Source organism: Engraulis encrasicolus, chromosome 16, assembly GCF_034702125.1.
Source record: "Engraulis encrasicolus isolate BLACKSEA-1 chromosome 16, IST_EnEncr_1.0, whole genome shotgun sequence".
NCBI classification, from domain to species: domain Eukaryota; kingdom Metazoa; phylum Chordata; class Actinopteri; order Clupeiformes; family Engraulidae; genus Engraulis; species Engraulis encrasicolus.
In genome coordinates, this window is record NC_085872.1 from 6350384 (window position 1) to 6366263 (window position 15880).

Genomic DNA, 15880 nt, shown 5'->3' on the forward strand with positions numbered 1-15880 from the left:
AAACATCTGCCCCCATTACAATGACCAGGATCTTGGAAAAAAATATCAGGTACTGACAAGTCCAGTAGTGTGAGCATTACAACTGCATGTTGATATTGGCGGGAGTTATCCTTTAAATATACATAATTCTCGGAATTGCTGGACATACTTTCTTTTCATTTTTCCTTTATTTACTCAGGATTGTGCCATTGAGACTGAGTCTCTTCTGCCAGGGAGTCCTGGTCAACATGGCAGCCTATATATAATTCCAGACACAGACAGAGATACAGACATATAAAAATGAAATTAAACTTACAAAAACATAATAACAAAAAATTAATCTTCCATGAAACACAATATCAGTTAAAACTTATGTGGTGTAATTGCCCTCATAAACATCTCCAGTGAAGGCAGAGAGTCCATATGAATATATTCCCAATAAGTGTTTGGTGAGTGCAAATGGTGCAGCTTAAGAAGTCTGAGAAGATGATCCCCACAACAATCTGAGCAGCATATTTTGCTAGTTCACCCATGGCACAGTGTTCACCCATGGCACAGTCTACAGTTGACATGCTGAGAAACAACGCTCTTAACAAGAGATTCAAATGTGCTCATAAAAAGTCATATGGATATGAACAAAACATAGAAACACAACATGTCCACTGGAGAGCCCTGAGCCAGTCCGTGAGCAGGAGAGCCACACGCACGGCGCCCTGGAAAAGGAAGGTAGGCATTTAGGTGTCTTACCCACGGCCTTAAAAGTGCTAACAAGGGATTACTGAGGTAAATGTTGAAAGAGGTTTAGCCCCAATGCTTAGGCTGTGCTCTTAATTACATTTCAGGGCAGGGTCCGGTACACCAGTCTAGGAAGAGATCACCATGATGTCAGGGAAGGGAGGGCTTAACGTAGGAGATAAAGCCAGCTAATAGAGATGGAATGAAACTGTATTTAAAGGTCTTTTTTAGTTAAGACACCTTCTTGGCACTGGCCCCCGGAGCAGCTTGCTCTTGTTCTGGTTGGTTGATTGGCTGGCTTGTCGGCCGGTCTGGTTTACAGGTTGCTACAGTGGATCTGTGGGAGCGTGGCACACAAGTGGCTCAGTGTTTGTTGCAGGCAGTGCTGCCGTTGGACTATCGGCTCTGGCCGGGGCCTTCTCTAAGGATTTACATCCCCTTCTTTACTCCACTTGCTGGATTGCCAAAGGGATAAACTTACTCTGCTTGTCCGGGACTACTAGGAAGCCGGCCGCACTCTCTCTCTCTGCAATTTCAAGGTGAATTCCTCAAATGAGTGTTCTTATTTTATTTTATAATGTGCTGTTCTATTTTGGCTTCTCTTCTCTGCTGTCTTGCAAGACATTTATTTGCCTGCTCTTTCTGTAAGTTTATTCTGCTTGCTGCCATTCAGTCTATGTGCGTCTTTCAAGGCACAGTTTGCCAGATGGAGAAATATGGATTATAATGAGCCTTATATAATTTATTAATTTATCCACAAATATGGGTGTTTTTTGCTAAAGATGATGAAAAATATAAATTAACAATTTGGAACAATCGTTTCCTTCTGAATGTAATATCTAACAAAATCAGACAGATATGTGTTTCACACACCTTACTATTTCCTGCTCTGTGTTTATATAGTGTTAAGTTTCTCTTTTTCCATGCTCTCCATTCTGCATTTTATTGAACACGAGCAACAAATATTGCTCCACAGGTTTACATTCTCCCATGCACTTGAATCTATGCTGAAAAATACATTTTGTGTGTGTGTGTGTGTGTGTGTGTGTGTGTGTGTGTGTGTGTGTGTGTGTGTGTGTGTGTGTGTGTGTGTGTGTGTGTGTGTGTGTGTGTGTGTGTGTGTGTGTGTGTGTGAGTGTGTGAGAGAGAGAGAGAGAGAGAGAGAGAGAGACAGACAGACAGACAGACAGACAGACAGAGAGAGACAGCCAGAGAGAGACAGAAAGAAAGACAAAGAGACAGACAGAAAGACAGAGAGACAGAGAGACAGCGAGACAGATTGTTGCAGACAGCGGAGCTATAAGGACCAGACAGTGATAATATCCTGTCTGATATGACCTCCGCAAACGTACTGCTTAATGCAAGTCGTCAGCAATTTTCCTTTAATTCATTGCTCATAATGAGATTAGCGGCCTGCAAATCCAACCCAGTGCTTAGACAGTGTGTGGCTTCGCTTTGTCACATGAACGCCAAAATCTGGACTTGCCATGCATGGACACACGCCAGACCGCCTCCAGCTTACAGTGAGCCCTAAAGATACCCAGCCGTCGCTGCCCAGATACCTTAGTTAGCACCAACAACACGTTATACGCGTGCCAGCTATTTACCACAGGTGTCTTGTGTCTGACCGAGGGGGGAAAAGATACCTGTCTTGATGCCAAGTTGGAAGGGTACACTGAGGAGTAGTTGTGCCACAAGTTGCCCTGATCAGATCTGTTTGCAATGTTCAATGAGCAATGGGATTAATTGATTGATAGCTCGTCACTTCATTGTGTAAATTATTACTGTGTAGGCCTATGTGCATGCATGTGTATGCATGTGTGTGTGTGTGTGTGTGTGTGTGTGTGTGTGTGTGTGTGTGTGTGTGTGTGTGTGTGTGTGTGTGTGTGTGTGTGTGTGTGTGTGTGTGTGTGTGTGTGTGTGTGTGTGTGTGTGTGTGTGTGTGTGCGTGCGTGTGTGTATGTCCACGTTCACAAGAAACAAATATCAACTGCTGTAATTGAGTGCTAGTGTTCTTGCCAGCCCACCCCTTTGCACACACACACACACACACACACACACACACACACACACACACACACACACACACACACACACACACACACACGCACGCACACGCACACACACACGCACACGCACACGCACACGCACGCACACACACGCACACACACACGCACACACATTAGTCTAGACTTGAGTTTTTTACATGGGTGTTATTGTCATGGCAGTTGTTGCCACGACTACCACATTTTCTCTCTCTCTCTCTCTCTCTCTCTCTCTCTCTCTCTCTCTCTCTCTCTCTCTCTCTCTCTCTCTCTCTCTCTCTCTCTCTCTCTCTCTCTCTCGCATAAACCGATTGCACCCCAGATTTATCCCCCAAGGTGTTTTTGGGACATCTCGAGGGCTAATGGAGGCAAATCGGCTTATCACTCTGGGTGTATTGTCCAGTATACTTACAGGCAAGGTTTGCTGAGGGTAAAACTCCTAAACGCCGGGATTACCTCCCACACATCCCTTTAAAGTGCTGTATAGTCAGGACTTAGCTAATAGGATCCTGGGGGAAGAGGGGGGCCCGGGAGCCGGTCCATGGGGGGGTTGGCCGACAGCCGTCCCTGTGTGTGTGCACGCGGGTCAGCAGATGTTGCTTGGCAGGCTGCTAGGCCAACCGGGGGATTACAGGGCCCAGATTAGGATGGACTCCTGAGGGAAGTGCGGCTAATACGCCACACACACACACACACACACACACACACACACACACACACACACACACACACACACACACACACACACACACACACACACACACACACACACACACACACACACACACACACACACACACACACACACAAGGGCAAATCTTCATGCTTCCTTATGACTGGCTTGCACTGCAGGGCTAATGCTGCAAGTGCACACTCGAGGGGGGTGAGAGAGGCGCTGGTGGTTGCTTACATGTAGCACCTACACTGTCATAATAGGGAGGCCCCAAAACATTGTCTGAAGCCAAACAAACTTGTTGTGGGTAATAACTTAATTACCAAAACAAACAAAAAAGTCGAAAGTACTGTACACACAAAAGCCGCACAACTACGCACAGGCACACACATAGTCACATACACAGACGCACGCGCACGCACGCTCGCACGCACGCATGGACGCACACTGTGTGTTATATGTCATTGTGCATATAGTGACACATATTCCTAGTCCAACATACACAAAAATACTGAAGTTTTGCTGATTGGCACATCTGACCCAGTAACTGGCCTATTGACATTAAGATGTATTTTAAAAATATTGAAATGCAACCACGCACCGAGACATTCACTCACAGCTCATTAATTTTGTGTAAAAGTGGTTTATGAGTTCTCCTGATCTCCACTGCAGCCTCCTCTCTTTACACGGCCTTGACACACGCAATAAAGTACAGCACAGTAGGTGCACAGCAGTGACATATCCATAAAACATTATGCTTCATCAAAATACGATCTTCATATGTCGCAAAAGAAGTGCTGTTGATCTTTATCATTTTATCACTGATTTAGGTTTTGTAGACTACCGGTATATGTTTTAGAAACACTTCTGAATATGAATGGGGTATCCCGCCACTCTCACCCCACCCCCTACGCCTAAACACCCACCTCCCTCTCCACCTGCCCCACCCTCCCTCTCTCCTGCTAGCTATGTATCTCCTCAACTGCTGATGTCAAGATATGTGTCAGATATGCGTTGTAAAAAATTATGTTGAGTGTGGATGTGGTGTGTTGAAATGTCACACCGTCTCTGATGGCGGGACAACAGTTCTAATTTCTGCCCAACAACAGCTTCTCCCCACTGATTCACTGTCTCTTCTCTACCCCTCTGCTCTCCTCTCTCCTCATCGCTGCATGCGGCTCAGTCTCAGAAAGCGGACCATTTGGACTGTGAAGACACTGTGTAAAGGAACCTGTGGCATAGAGAGAGACAGCACCACAAACACATCAACCCAGGTAAAAGAAAACTCAAATTCATTTTGCTCACAGTATTCTATGACTTAAAATGAATTGTCCATTACAACATGGGATGATGCAACATGCTCAATTGTCATGGCTTGTTCTGTTCCAAAAAGAACAAACATTAAAAATGTAAGATCATAGTTTATCAGAATAATAACTTTCAAGTTAATATTGTGTATTTTTCACACATTACATTACATTTATTATAAAATGTTACATAAAAATACTTTCTTCAAGTTTGCTTCAACTTCAACACATCATCCATTTGAACCTTGTTTAGCATACATTTACATGCTGTGAAAAAGTGCTCCTCAATACTCCCACCTAGAGGTGACTTTGGTATCCCCTTACGCACTAAAAATACTAGTTTTATTATTATGATTATGTTACCAGTACAACCCCTATTCCAAGGTCCACGATGTGCCATTAGACTTTTATTGGCCACCTGTGGTGTCTGTAACAACCATGCATCCGCAGGCAGTGATATGAGCCAAAGCTACTGGATACACACGCCGATGGGATTTGTGACGAGCAGCGATAACACAGAGGCCCCTGGTGGCCATATGGTGTAACACCTTTTTCTATTTAAGGGGCCACCAAGGCCTCCTCCAAGGGCCGTACAGAACTATGAACACAAACCAGGATTTCCCCCAGCCCTTTAGGCCTATATTGAAGGCGGCTTCACTAGGTCCCCTGAGAATGCAACTGAAGTGTATTGCAAATGTCATATCTAAGGTTGCTTTACAAATGTCATATTTCAATTGAAACTGGATTACATTATTTTATCTGGGGTCCCCACGCCTAGTGTAATAGAACCCAGACATCCCTTTGATGCGGGCCTGGCTGAGCATGGAACATGTGAATAGTAGAGTAGAGTATCATTTATTGATCCCAGGGGGAAATTACTTGAATACTGCATGTTCAAGTAGCAGCGAGGTCATTGCAGGTCAGTCAGCTCACCTCACCTCCTCATACGTTTCCCACCTCTTCCTGACAAAAACAAGCCAGGACATTTCAAACTCAATCAACCTTTTTGCTTGTACGCAATGATATCCTTCATTCAGAGTCCAGGAAGGTTTTTTTTTACTGGGAGAGATCATTGAAAACTAGGACAGGTAGCAACACTACCTCCTCCCCTCCTCCTCACCTCTTCTCCTTCTCACCTCTCCTCTTTCTCACCTCTTCTCCTCCTCACCTATTCTCCTACGCACCTTCTCTTCTCCTCCTCACCTCTCCTCCTTCTCGCCTCTTCTCCTTCTCACCTATTCTCCTACTCACTTTCTCTCCTCCTCCTCACCTCTCCTCCTCCTCACCTCTCCTCCTTCTCCTTCTCTCCTCCTTCTCGCCTCTTCTCCTTCTCACTTCTTCTCCTTCTCACCTCTCCTCCTTCTCTCCTCCTCACCTCTCCTCCTCCTCACCTCCTCTCCTTATCACCTCCTCTCCTTCCCACCTCCTCCTCACCTCCCCTCCTTCTCCCGTCCTGTCCTCCTCCAGGAAGGCAGGTCGTGTCATGACCCTGCGTGAACAGCTGAGGAAGATGACAGCGTTAGGGGAGCAGGGAGCTCTGGATGAGAAGCACTGGTACCGCCTAGTCAACGGCATGTCTGCTGGAGGTGAGCTCAGCCTACTCTGCTCCATTAGCACATTGTCTAATTGCCAAGTGTACAAATATATGGATTGAGCTGCATGTCCTGTAGTGTGCTATACAAATGAAGTTATTGCACAAAAAGGCAGAGTGAGGGAGACCGCTCAGTGGCCTTAGTTGAACGTAACCATGATGTGTGTGTGTGTGTGTGTGTGTGCGTGCGTGCATGCGTGCGTGTGTGTGCACGCATGTCTGTCTGTGTGTCATGTGTTTCTGTGTGTAGTTTATGGGGTAGACGGTGGGGACATGTCCATACGACTTTTGAGATTATCTTAAAGTGTCCCCACCATCTCATTGTAATAACGAAAATAATGTACCTACTACTTTCGAAACCAAACCTGGACCGTGTGTCATGTCTGTGTGTGGCATGCAGGGCTCTAAATTAACACCAGCCAAACGGCCAAATGCCAGAAAAAAATCAGTTTGGCTGGTAGAAAAGACCAACAAACTATCCACTTTGACCCATTAAGATTAACATCTTGCCATTTTGGTTGGTGACCAAAATGGAAAAAAAGTTAATTTCGAGCTGTGCGTGGCATGTGTTCAGCAGAGATGCGGCAGCGGCAGGAGCTGATGATGAGGAACCAGATGGCCATGGCGCCGCAGATCCTGGCCCAGGGGCAGCAGCGGCTGCAGGGCGTGCCCACCCAGTTCGAGCCGCGCTTCATGGAGAGGTGAGACAGCCCGCCAATCCAACATCTACTGTACCGTACACGCCACACCTTGTGTGCACCAATGTGGCGTTAGGTCAGTGCACCTTGTGTGCACCAATGAGGTCAAGTGCCTTGCTGAAGGGCACTTCAGCCATGGGATGGTAAGGGATTCAAACCAGGAACCTTCCGATTCCAGTACCGAATCCCTAACCACTAGGCCACGGCTGCCCCTTGGTTTTCTATACCTGCACTTGTAACTGAGGTAATTGGCACTAGTTCGCCGCTCTGGGCTCAAACTCGCAACCTACCAGTCAACGTTCTAGTTCGTACATAGGCACAGCACGATATTGCTCTGGGTCCAGAGCTATGAGTCCAGACTAGAGGATGACATTTTTCAGGAATTCCTGTGGGTCCCGTAGGTCCCGCGGGATGGGAGTCAAAATTTGAAAAATGAACAGGAGCGGGCAGGAGCAGGAATACAGATGAATGACAGCGGACAGGAGCGGGAATAAAAATAAAAGGAAGCGGGAATGCCGCTTATTTTTTCTTTAAAAAATAAACAAAAAAGCATGTTTTTTTGATGAAAATGGAAGTGGGGTTGATTTTGAGTGGGAGTGGGCAGGATTGGGAGACATTCTTTCCAGGAGTGGATGGGATGGGATTTTTTTCTTTCACTCTGGGACTCAGGGGAACTCAGTTGCCCCACCTCTTAATTTTCATCATCAGAGTTCCTGTACTAATCTTGTGCGCCACATTTTATAAGTGGCAACGGTTCCTTCACTTCTTTTTGGATGATATAATGGGACAATTAGGGTTCCTGCACTTCTTTTTTTTCCACTTCAAGCACTGGTTCCACGCCAAACTCTGCTTGTTGGCATCCGTTACACACTCACTGCGCTACCCAGTCTCAGTTGACCTCTATTGGCCAGTCCCTTGCTCGTTCCACTGCCCTCTACCCCGACCTCATCAACAGCATGCTCTGCTTTTGCCTCTTTGCTGGAGTGCATTGGTCTTGGTCTTGAGCCCATTGACCGGCACCCCTCTGTTCTTCTCAATTGCTCTCTCTCACTCTACTTCCTCCTCTACCCTCTCCACTGCTCTCTCTCTGTCTGTCTCTTAAAAAAGACCTCTACTCTCTCTTCTCTGCGGGCCCTCTACAGTGCCCTCTAGCCCAATGCACTGACCCTAACACATGCACTCTCTGTAGTACACCCTGTCAGTAGCTGCTGCCCCCTATTCCCCTGTCCAGTGCCCACTCCTCTGTCCTCTACCCTTCACCCACATCACCTCTCCTTCACCCACATCACCTCTCCTTCACTCTACCCACCTCACCTCTCCTTCACTCTACCCACATCACCTCTCCTTCACTCTACCCACATCACCTCTCCTTCACCCACATCACCTCGCCTTTACCCACATCACCTCTCCTTCACTCTACCCATATCAACACTCCTCTGTCCTTCACCCTACCCACATCACCTCTCCTTCACCCACATCACCTCTCCTTCACCTACATCACCTCTCCTTCACCCACATCACCTCTCCTTCACTCTACCCACATCACCTCTCCTTCACTCTACCCACATCACCTCTCCTTCACTCTACCCACATCACCTCTCCTTTACCCACATCACCTCTCCTTCACTCTACCCATATCAACACTCCTCTGTCCTTCACCCTACCCACATCACCTTTCCTTTACCCACCTCACTTTTCCTCTGCACCTCACTCTACCCACATCACCTTTCCTCTGTCCTCTACCCTACTCACATCACCTTTCCTCTACCCTACCCCACGTCCTCTTTGCACTGCCCTGGCCTCTGCAAAGCCCTCTCCATCGGCATCATCTGTTCTTCTTCTTCTCCCACTCCAACGTCCCCCATCCTCTCCACTACTATTCTTTCTTCTACTCTCTAAGCTGGCCTCTACACTCCTCTCTGCTGCCTCCCTACTAATACAGCACCTTCTCATGTGCCCTTCTCCCTGCCTCTCTACACCGTCCTCTACTACTACACTGCCCTGCGTGCCACCCTCTCCACTGCCTCTTCAACTCAGTCATGTGTGCTGCCCTCTCCACTGGCATGCCCACAAAATAAAGTCAGATCCTACTGTGATGGAGTGACCATCACTAGGGTTGTGTGTTCTGACTGTCACGCCAACGAGCCTGGCTCTTTGGTGTAGTGGTCAGAGCCCCAATTTATGACCCCAGAAAGTCTGGGTTCGAGTCCTGGCTGGGCAACTCTACTCCTCTTCGCTACACCTACATAAATAGACAACCTGACCTGATAAAATGGTTCATTAACGTGTCTACACCTACCTGCACTAGGGGATGCCCGAGAGTAGAGTAACAATCTCCGACTTTCATATTAGCTGTGACAGATCCATGATGGAATAACCCAGTCAAATGTCTGTTTCGGGACAACAAAGTAGTTTGGTGGGCTGGAGTGCAGGTATTACATTGCATTACATTACATTACATTACATTACATTGCATTACATTACATTACATTGCATTCGGCAGAAACGTTTTTAACCAAAGCGACTTACAATCGTGAGACACAACTGTAGACTTTTGTAGACCGCAGACTGCAGACACTACTGTTTGATAAATCAATCGATATCAAAGGAAATGATCTAAATGAGTATAAAGGTAACTATATGGGACACCATGTGTACTTCACATGACACAGGGTCTTCCAGTTCCCTGAATCCTTCCTTCTGTACTCCACAGGGAACTTGTGCAACCCACTGAAATGGTGCCATCCGATGCCAGACAAATGCATATGAGCGCCCACCTCGGACCCCCCATGCCACCACCAGCAAGTGTCATGCCAGGACGAGGATTTCCTGCACCAGGTCAGAACTGTAAATCAATAAATAAATAAATAAAGCTGCACTATATTTCTCTTACATGGTCGAGACATATAGCTGTATTACTTCATATATTAACATTTTATTAAGCTATGGGCTGACTGCAGTCACAGTAGAACCCACAATTTTATTTACAATTTTATTCTATTTTTATTAACTACTCTACTCATGATAGTGGTAATATGTGCAGGACTATGGGACCATTTGGCATTGTGACTTGAAGCACAGACTCAACTGTGAATAAACACAGACAGACCCAAACACACCTTTCTTTCTTTCTTTCTCTTCCTCTTGTGACAGCAGGGTACAGTTTCTTGCCGTCTGAGCCTATGGAAACTGTTGCCAGGCGACAGGAGCTCATTCACAAGCAGAACATTGCAAGGTATGGAATGCAGCTTTGCATGTAGAGAACATTTATCCATGATTCACAATTCAACCAGATCATGCAATGACATTTCAAGAACATTTACAACAAATAATGATTATTCCAAAGTGCTTTTTCACTTCAGTGCCATATTGACTAATTGTATACAACCCAAACTACCCCCACCAGCCTACACTCCTCTAAAAAAAAAAAATAATTAAATAATTTACAATACACTAGCATAGATTTCATTGTTAGAGGTCACCTTCTGGCCCTACCATGGCTCTAATGATAGGGATTGGGCTGCTACGCCGGCGACCCGGGTTCGATTCCGGCCCGGGTCATTTGCCGGTCCCTCCCCGTCTCTCTCTCGTTCACTTCCTGTCTGTTCTCACATTGTCCTGTCTGCAAAAAAAGGCAAAAAGGCAAAAATATATATATTTTTAAAAAGCCATCTTGTGTGTGTGTGTGTGTGTGTGTGTGTGTGTGTGTGTGTGTGTGTGTGTGTGTGTGTGTGTGTGTGTGTGTATGTGTGTGCCTAATGCCTATGTGTGCTCCCTAATCAGAATGGAGATGAACGCCATACTGCACCAGAAGGAGCTGGAGAACGCCCACCAGAAGGGCCTGATGGGCATGGAGAACCCCATGATGTATCCGGGCATGCAGGCCAACCCCATGGCCTTCCGCGGCCGCCAGCGCCTCCCGGACGGCCACGACGTCTTCGTCCACCGCACCACCCTCGAGGACCTCCAGGCCAACAGTCTGCTGATGTCCGCTAGCCCCTATCCACCAATCAGCAGCCTGCAGAGGGAGCGCAGCCGCCGTGCCGGCCGCCGGGCCACCAACCACAAGACGGTGGACAGCAACGGGTCTGGACACAAGGGCCCGTCGGAGGACAAGAGCGTGGAGCAGAGCCCCGGGGCCGGGTCTGGAGAGGAGAAGGAGGTCGAGGGGAAGGGTGAGCTGGTCGGGGAGACGTCCGACAGCCACAAGCCACACCAGGTCAAGATGGAGGTCGAGCTGGCGCAGGGGAACGGCAGGAAGAGCTACAAGGAAGGGGAGCAGGGCCTGAGGAAGGCCTGCATCGGGGGCCAGGACGGCTGCTCGGACGTGAACAACTGCACGCCGGGCGTGGGCGACAAGGACATGCCCAACCCCTGCTCGGCCTTTCAGGAGAAGTTCATGTACCCCTCAGCTGCTGGGCCCCTCGCCGGCCTGCCATTCATGTTCCCCATGCCAGGAAACGGCTTCATACCACCTGGTGAGTTACAGCAAGAAGACAGTTGTGGGGAAATAAAGATAATAATAATAATAATCATAATAATAACAATCATAATAACTGTATTTGTTTACCCCAATTCATACAAGACATGCAGCTCAATGTGCTTAACAGATAGATTAACAACAATGTTAAAACAGAAATAGTGAAATTAAGTCAAATATAAAAATAAATAGTAAATAAAATAAATATAATACAATATGTAAGATTAACACTGGGTACTGGATGTGTAAACTGATATGGCCATCCTGTAGCCATAGCCTCTTTGTGCAGATGTGGTCGCCGGTGGCCCTATTCACTTGGCTATTTGCTGAAAATACTCAACTACATCATAAGAACATTGTTATGACATTACAGAGAGTTAAGTAACAGATTAAGACATGACCATTAAACGACAGTAAGGTTATAACATGGGCTGCGCAAAGGGGTTAATGCAAAGGGGTTAATGCTCACCACCTCTCCAGTGGAACGCTGTAATAGTCATTGAAAAACCTGAACTATGCCATTATACTACACTGACATTGCACAGAGCCTCTACTGAATAACTTGGCCATTGCCATTCTGGTAGCCTAACAGCTGACTTCTAACAGGGGCCATGTTTTAATGGGTGAATAGAATACCCAATATGCTCCCTGAGGAGGTTCTCACCCTTAATCCTGGACAAACGTTAAAAGAGGAAGAACAATGTTGCAACAATGTATCATCAATGTTCTGTGTTTTATTCATTATTATTCATTCATTCTTTACACTGGGTAGTTCACGTTATTTCACCTTGTCCACAATTAAGTTCTCTAGAACATGTAAGTTTGGTGTAGCATATATGTGTATGCTAAAGGGAACATCTGATAAAATGCTTTTCTTTCACTGGTAGGTCCCCACAATTTCTTCAATGGCGAAGAGATGTCAACAGTTGAAGACATCAGGAAGTGGACTGTCGATGACGTCTACAACTTCATTGTGGAAATACCTAGCTGCTCGGAATACGCACAGGTGATTATACTTCCCACGTTTGTGCATGTTTGCTATTGTACTGTTATGGAGAATGTAGTTGTTATTCTGTTCATAAGTCAACTGATAATAAGTACACCCAAAATATATGTTGCAGACCTTTAAAGACCACATGATAGATGGGGAGACATTGCCCCTCATCACGGAAGATCATCTGCTGGATACGTTTGGTATGAAGCTGGGCCCGGCACTAAAGATCAGGTCCCAGGTACGAATTTAAGTGTTCATATGTAATCGTAGGTTATATTACTTTCATTGTATCGCTTGAGGTCATGAGTGGAGTGAGGTCTTTTTTATGATTGCTGATAATCATGATGCCTATCACTGATTCTTGAGAAAGTGGCTAAAACAGGTTGTAATGTTGACAGAAAAAAACAAAGTGAATTACAAAATTATATGGTATATCCTCGTAGACTAAGGTCTTGGCTTTTCAGAAATGCACAAGGCCAATCTCCCCATTATGTATTTTTTTCAGAAATCAGGCTTTTCTCCGATCATACCTTGTTTTTTGTCAACACCGTCAGACACAATTAAAAGTTATTAAAATTGTATTGATTTGGTTGCATATGTATCTGGAGTTTTCAAGTGATTATGTGTGTTTTTTGGCTCACACATATGCCTTTAAATGTTGAAAATTCACTTTTGTTCTATTTTAATACTGTTTCATGTGTTCTAATTTTAAAATATGTACCGTCATACGATGCTTACTTAACGCCTAAATACAACAAACATTTTTTTGTAATTTCACAAATATTCGTGTAGGCTTAAATTGGCTATTACTTTGATATTTCAACAACTCCTAAGGAAAATGTTGTAAGCACATTCCTTTAAAATGTCCAAAACTCCTTCTTACGGTGGTGACTTAAGAACTGACAGTGGTGACAGTAATCTGAGAGTGGTGAAAGTGGCCTAATTAGTACCTGCATTTAGCCTCTCAAGTCAATGGCATCTTGCATAAACACTTTATTTTTGTGTGTGCACAGTATGAGCATGTGTTTTTACTTCATTAGTTAGATTATCTAGGAAGTAAGCCACTGGTTGTTGAAAATGTGGTAAAAACAGCTTTTAAGTTGTTCAAATCCAAAATATAGAGGTGTATTATCATAGATGTAGGTCTTGGCTGTGCAGTGAATGCATTGGCCAAGCTCCCCATGTTTAACATTTTTCATAAAATGGGCTCTTTCTTGTTTTGTCAACAGCGGCAGACAGAATTAGAAGTAAAAACACATGTTTACTGTATTAAAGTGAATTACTTTAACAATTCAACATAACTGTAGATACTTATTGTATGCATATTCTTAAAACATGTCAAAAACACGTAAACATGTGTTTTTTGGTGAACTCCATCAGATGTCACCACCGTCAGGTTTTCTGACAAAAAAACCTCCAAATGCACCTCAGTGGTGGCTAGAGTATCATTTTGGATCACAATTATTACTAACATGCCTAGTAATGTTTCATTAACCAGCACAATTTAGTAAAATATGGAACAACATGATGAGCAGAACAAAATCTGACGGTGGTGACATCTGACGGTGTGAGACAAAAAAACACTCTTTTTAAATATTATGCATTGTTTGTTCACATTAGCCATTTCATTTTCGCTCTGTTTCTTGGGTGCTTCATACCTTTTCTGAAAAAAAAATATATTTATTAACATTAATGTAATACAATACTATTAAAACCCCCGACGGTGTTGACAGTTTATGGTTGGGACAGTACCAGTGTCCAAACAAATTAACAAATTGAGGACAAAATAATAAACTTACAGGAGCTTCAGTGATGGTGAAGTAGGCAGTAGAGCTAACGGTTTGAAAAGGGGTCCTCAGTAGTGAAAATTACCTTGTGCATACCTGCTTTTATTGTCTTTTAGAAAAAATCTGACGGTGGTGACCAATATGCTGGACACATTTTGAGCAATCTGTAAATAATAGTAAATATTATATATATTGTTTTACATCCACTATGTGCACATCTGTAGAACCACTTTAATATGGTCTTCCACATCATGGTGATATTGTTCAATTCTGTTAGTGATTTTTGTATTTTAAGTCAATTGAAATGATGATGCCAGTCCTTGGGACAGGCGTTTTTACAGGGTGTGGACAGGTTTATAGCCATGAAAAGTAATAAAATTACACTTAAATATTTCAAACAACTGTGTATTCGTGTGACAGACCCCTTGGCCATTACCTGGGTTCATTTTGTTTGTGAAAATTTAGTTGATTTTCAACAGAATTAATATTTTACTGCAGGGACATGTTTTTGCCAAACTTTCAAGAATCAGTGCTATGTAATAGGCCTATTACTATTAGTTACCATTTCCACACAACAGACAAGTTTGTATCCCTCCTTTCATTACCTGGACACTGTCCACTGGTATACAGTCCTATGATGTGCTTGTAACCATTGACTACACTTTACAAACCAGTCGAATTTAACCCCTCAGCACAAAGCCTATGTCATAACCTTACTGTCACCAAAATTGTAATGGCTATGTCTTAATCTGGTACTTATGGCTCTCAGTAATGTAATGGCAATGATGTTCAAGTCAAGTCAAGTCAGCTTTCATTGTCACTTTCTACATATAAGTCATACAAGGAAAATGTTATGATGTGGTTGAGTATTTTCAGAAAATAGTGAATAGGCCCACCGAGACCATCTGCACTAAGAGGCTACTATAATGGCTTTTCGTGTGGCAGGTGTCTCGACGACTCGGCAGCGCGCTGTACATGATGAACATGCCCCTGGCGACTCCGGCCATGCACCCGACGGCAGAGAAGCCCAGCGTGGACCACTCCTCGGAGATCAGCTCGCCCATCAACTGCAACAGCATGGAGTTGCTAGGCAGCCCTTGTTCCCGGGATACGGAGGCCCTGAAGCCGTCAGAGCCTGGCTCAGAGACGGAGAACCCTCCCTCGCCAGCCAGCAAATCAGCATAGCTCTATACTGCGAATGTGTGTGTCTGATTTTCTGTGTGTGCGTGCGTGTGTGTGCGTGCGAGCATGTGTGTGTGTGTGTGTGTGTGTGTGTGTGTGTGTGTGTGTGTGTGTGTGTGTGTGTGTGTGTGTGTGTGTGTGTGTGTGTGTGTTTGTTTGTCTATGTGAGACACTTACTGATATCATTTTGTTTCCATGGCATTCATTCAAAAATTCTCACAGTGTTTACCTGTTTTCAACTGCCTATAGGGTGTTAATGAAGCTAAATTACAATATTGCAGTTTGGTATCTGTAAACACAAAATGGGGCTTATTTTTGCTATTTAACGTCTGCACATTATGAGGGAATGCCCTGGCTCTTGACTATTGACTAATTTCCATTCATTTACTGATGAAGTGAAGGATGAATT

General features: G+C 44.8%; 1 protein-coding gene across 1 annotated transcript; it reads left to right on the top strand.

Annotated features, from left to right (window-relative positions):
- The first annotated feature begins 4631 nt into the window (after nucleotides 1-4631).
- On the top strand, nucleotides 4632-15548 carry samd7 (sterile alpha motif domain containing 7). The gene is made up of 9 exons (XM_063220137.1): nucleotides 4632-4706; nucleotides 6207-6325; nucleotides 6905-7031; nucleotides 9742-9866; nucleotides 10182-10263; nucleotides 10812-11506; nucleotides 12396-12514; nucleotides 12630-12740; nucleotides 15235-15548. The coding sequence occupies exons 2-9, from the start codon at nucleotides 6223-6225 to the stop codon at nucleotides 15472-15474; spliced, it is 1602 nt and encodes a 533-aa protein (XP_063076207.1). The 5' UTR covers nucleotides 4632-4706; nucleotides 6207-6222; the 3' UTR covers nucleotides 15475-15548.
- The last annotated feature ends 332 nt before the right edge of the window (nucleotides 15549-15880 follow it).